General features: G+C 32.3%; 1 protein-coding gene across 1 annotated transcript in view; it reads right to left on the bottom strand.

Moving 5' to 3' along the window:
- Positions 1 to 1,284: 1,284 nt before the first annotated feature.
- The window catches only part of LOC106681052 (UDP-N-acetylglucosamine transporter), an 11,418-nt gene continuing 7,774 nt past the window's right edge, over positions 1,285 to 4,928 (bottom strand). Inside the window, exon 3 of the mRNA XM_014421175.3 lies at positions 1,285 to 2,867. Coding sequence (XP_014276661.1) covers positions 2,208 to 2,867 — 660 coding nt within the window. The 3' untranslated portion in view covers positions 1,285 to 2,207. The remainder of the gene's footprint in view (positions 2,868 to 4,928) is intronic.

Here is a 4,928-nt window from a genome sequence, read left to right as displayed (position 1 = left end):
TATATATAAAGTGATTTTGGTATTGATGCGTTTTTTCAATGTTATTTTACACCAATCGATTCGTGATGAGGAATAAGAAAAAAGCATTACTGATTCTATTAAGCTATATTATAGTTATACATATATACATATTATAGAACCGGTGGGGATGTCTGCATTTTCAACGTTTCTTTCTTGACATGTTAAAGACGAACGTCATCGTTTTGTATATGAAATATAAGTATACGTTTAATTTAACTAAATCAAAATCAAACTATCAATTGTGTTCATAAATCTATATACATCCATAAGCATTGCCGAGTCAACTAGTGATTTAGATTCCTATCTTGTTGAGCTTGCAATCTACCTCGCTGGAGGACCTTCTTTTCATTCCTCTTTGTTATGTTTTTGTTTCATTCGTTGCTCTCAGAGAAAGATCCATCCTTATATTAATTAATATTTCTATAGTTATGTATTTATTTCGAACGAAGTACGGTTAAAGTCCAATCAAAATATATAAAATGGACGAGGTCTTTTAATTCTATTTTTTAAATGTATTTTGATGATCTACATTAGTAGTAAGAAACCAAATTTTGAAACAATTTATAAAAGTTAATATACAAATGAACGAAAAGGAAAAAACTACAATCTTTTCAAAATAAAGTCCTAAGAATCGTAGTTAATGCTCCGTGGTTCATAAGAAATAGCCAATTGCATCGCGAATTACAGATGGAGTCAATAGATGATTATATCAAAAAGTCAAATTAGATATTATGTATTTCTAATTCCAACAAAATATATCATGAACACTCATATGAATGAAATTACTGTGTAAAACTTTCCACTTTCGATTTTAATCGTTATTATAACTTGCCCATATCGTGGTAAAAATGTCATTTACACCTGTACACTTTTATTAGAGAACAAAAATATTCTCTATGTTTTCAATACTTTTCAAAAAAGTAACTTTTTTTTTTAACGCCAGTTCGGATTAATTAAGTGTCCAAATTACCGAAGTTTGTGTATTGTTTAAATACAAATTAAAACAAAAAATCAATTCGTCTGATCAATATAAATTTTTAATCAATCTTTTTTTTTCTACATAAAGGATTTCTGAATTGACCAATTAATTTTTAGTTTTTTTTAATGATATATTCGTATGTAAAAAAAAAAAAAAAAAAAGGATTTATTTTTTTTACGATTTTGTATAAATGTACAAAGCAGTTACTGAGTTACATTTATATAATTCAAAGGTTCGGTATACTTTTCATGTATTAATATAATTTAAATAATAAAGTTGTTTATTGTAGGATTTGGGTGTTTTATACAAATTTCGATTTTTTACTGCAAAAAATCCTTTTATTTTATTTTATTATTACTTTATTTTTTTGATGTTTTATTTATTTATTTTTTTTTTTTTACTACATGGGCGAATTTTACTGAACTATATACGCGTACCAAATCGTAAGGTTTGTAGTGGCTTGGTTGTCACGTTACTACACTGATTATAGTAAAGAAAACATATTAACCAACGATACAAAATGTCCCATTGGGAGGGTTTAAGACACTGGTTTAAGTGACATTTTCAAGAATTTTGAATTAGGTGTAAAATTAGAATCCAGAAGGACCGAATTATTGAAAAACGAGTGAGTTAAATCACAACCTTAATAAACAACACATTTTTTTTGGCTCTTTAATATTTCATCATAAATAAACTTTATGAAAATTACCTTCAGAATTACCATTAATGAAAACTCATACGAATATTCATTTGGTACTACCCATAAAACAGGGAGTAAGGGATTTATTAAATCCGGTCTATAGTTATCAATAAAATTTCAATAGAGATCCTTTTATTTTATTTTATTATTACTTTATTATTTTAATGTTTTATTTTATATTCTTTTTCTTTTTAGTACATGGCTGAATTTTACGGAACTATATACGCGTATAACATAAAATAAGAATTTTGAGTTAGGTTCAAAATTAGAATCCAGAAGGACCGAATTATTGAAAAACGAGTGAGTTAAATTACAACCTTAATAAACAACACATTTTTTTGGCTCTTTAATATTTCATCATAAATAAACTTTATGAAAATTACCTTCAGAATTACCATTAATGAAAAGTAATACGAATATTCATTTGGTTCTACCCGCAAAACAGGGACTAAGGGATTTATTACAATAATTCTACTAAAACTATTTCTTTCTAATAAAAAAAAAAATTCATGGTACTTCTTCATTTTCGTTTATTTTGGTATAAATTTCGGATGAATTTTCAACTTGGGCGCTCCGAATGTACAAAAATATTGACCCTATAACTAGCTTAACGCCTAGGATAAATAACAGGGTTATTCTAAAGTTGAATAAATATATAGATGCTAACCAGCTGATTATGATGGCTAGGGATGTCGCGAACCCTTTGAGAATATTATCTGCATACTTGATGACCAAAGACACGACCATACCCCCCGCAGCTTGAAGTACGATCAGATATACGATAAAGAAGTCGTAACCGTAGAACCAACCGTGGAGTCTGATCTTGTTCCAGTCGGAGATGAGGCAAGTCATGAAGCCGAAAGGAAGCGACAGGAGGCTGAGTTGAACGTTCCTCATCCAAATAGAAACATCGGAGCTCTTTAGGATCTTTTCGAAATATACCCCGCCGAAACCGGACATGAAGCAAGCCCCGAGTACGGCGACGAATCCGATGACACTGTACAGTTCCGTCCTGGGCACCGGTGAATCTGACGAGCCGGAGATCTGGACCATCGCCACTCCAACAACCAGCAGTACCAGCGCAGTCCACTGCGTCGGCAACAGCTTGCGCCCCAATATCAGGACTGCGAACAGCGCTGTGGTCAGGATCTTCAACTGGTACGTGACCTGAACAACAGAGATTCAAAGCATACATTTTAATATATAATATATAATAATAATTTTTGTTCTAGGAGATGATGGTTGGAGGTGCAGTAAAAATGAAACACAAATAAGTTAGTGTAACTTATTTAATTGTGCCAACGTTTTGCTAGAATTTCTAGCCTTCATCAGGGCTAAGGACAGAACAAGATATGGAAAGAAAAAGAAAATTGAGAGAAAGAAAATATAAAAATATGTAACAATAATAATTGATAAAGAGGCAAAATATAAGTAAAGTTTAACAAAAGAAATGAATAGAAGAAAAAAAAAATATTTTGAAAACAACAATAATAAGGGAGGGAGGAGAGAGAATAAACCGAACCTGTTAGCTTGAAACATCGGGGTGTTTCATATTCAACATATTGGGTCTCACAGATCCTAACAGGACACGGGGGGTTTCGGGGAAAACTGCAGAGCTTTGGAAAGAACATCGACCCCCGGTGCCCCACGTGCGGAGTTCCTGAAACAGCAGAACACGTAATAGTAGATTGCTCCGCCATGGAAGGACACCGAGCCAGGCTGAGAAAGACCGGGATTTCGCCCTCGCCGAGTCGGACTTTCCTTGTTTGATTGAAGAAGAGAATTATCCCTTCTTCAGGGAGTTCATTTACGGGTGGAAGGAGGTGGTGTGCCCAACTTATTTCACAATGGGAAGGGCTTGACCGCCCAACATCGGCGAGCCACCAGAAGAAGAGGTAGCTGACCCAGACTGAGACCAGGAGGGCTGGACCAGCCTGGTAACTGCAGGAGGCTCCCAGACGGATGTGCACCAGAAGGACCTACAGAATGGATGCAGCGGACAAGGTGCAGCCCCATCAGTAAGGTGCTAAATCTAGTACTGGGCTGCACCACAGTAAAATAATTAATAAAAGAATAAAGAAAAAAAGGAAAAAAAAAAAAGAATTACTGATCTTTGCGAACAGTGGCATGCGCAATCCCCAGCGCACTCACTACCCCACCTCTCCCGCACCCCGTATACCAGAAATGGCAAGGGAGGGGGATAAAAAAAAAACCCACGTTATTAGTTATGTTCATCACATGTTATTATTGTTGTTTCCAAAATAATTTTTTTTTTCTTCTATTCATTTCTTTTGTTAAACTTTACTTACTTAACCTTTGCCTCTTTATCAATTATTATGGTTGCATATTTTTATATTTTCTTTCTCTCAATTTTCTTTTTCTTTCCATATTTCAATTTTTAAATTATTAATAACTAATATATTCATACTTCTTTGCCTTATATAACTTCATTTATATTTTATTTCCTTAATTATGTTATTTTACCTAATGTTTCAATTATTTATGTATACATTTTATTTTCCTCTACTCTCATCACTTCATTTTATTAATACCATTCTGTAAAATTATTCACTTTATGTCATTCATATTTTATTTTTTATTTTCTATTCTTATTGGTTGTTATCTTACTCTGCTCTTAGCCCTGATGAAGGCTAGAAACTCTAGCCGAAACGTTGACACGATTAAATAAGTTACACCAACTTATTTGTGTTTCATTTTTACTGTACCCCCAACCATCATCTCCTAGAACAAAAATTATTAATTTTTATATATTATATATTAAAATGTATGCTTTTTCGATATATATATATATATAGCTAAAAGTATGTGCTTATTTGTATATTGCATCAATGTGTAGTAAAAATACACAAATATTTAATATAAAAAATATTAAAATTAAACCCTAATGATGCTGTTACACATTCATCAAACTATGCAAATTCACGCATATGCAAGCGTGAGGTTTGGTTATTTGGATTGGAACAATCCATATAACGTATAGAATTAACTTCAACATGACTCAACCAAACTTGGCAGTAGTTCAGAGTTATATAAACTGACCTTAACGGCACAAATCGTATCTAATTAAAAAAATTCGAACCAGAGATATGAAATAAAAAGTTTTTATTTATTCGGAACTTATATTTCGCCCTTATAAGGCAAATTAACGTAGGGATTGAATAAAATGCAGAGAAGTTATGAACGATTTGATGAACAATGGTAACAGAA

This window comes from Halyomorpha halys, unplaced genomic scaffold (assembly GCF_000696795.3).
Source record: "Halyomorpha halys isolate HHAL.00 unplaced genomic scaffold, Hhal_1.1 Scaffold306.1, whole genome shotgun sequence".
Lineage (NCBI taxonomy): Eukaryota > Metazoa > Arthropoda > Insecta > Hemiptera > Pentatomidae > Halyomorpha > Halyomorpha halys.
Note: the sequence above shows the minus strand (reverse complement) of the source record. Positions and strands in the feature narration are given on the sequence as shown.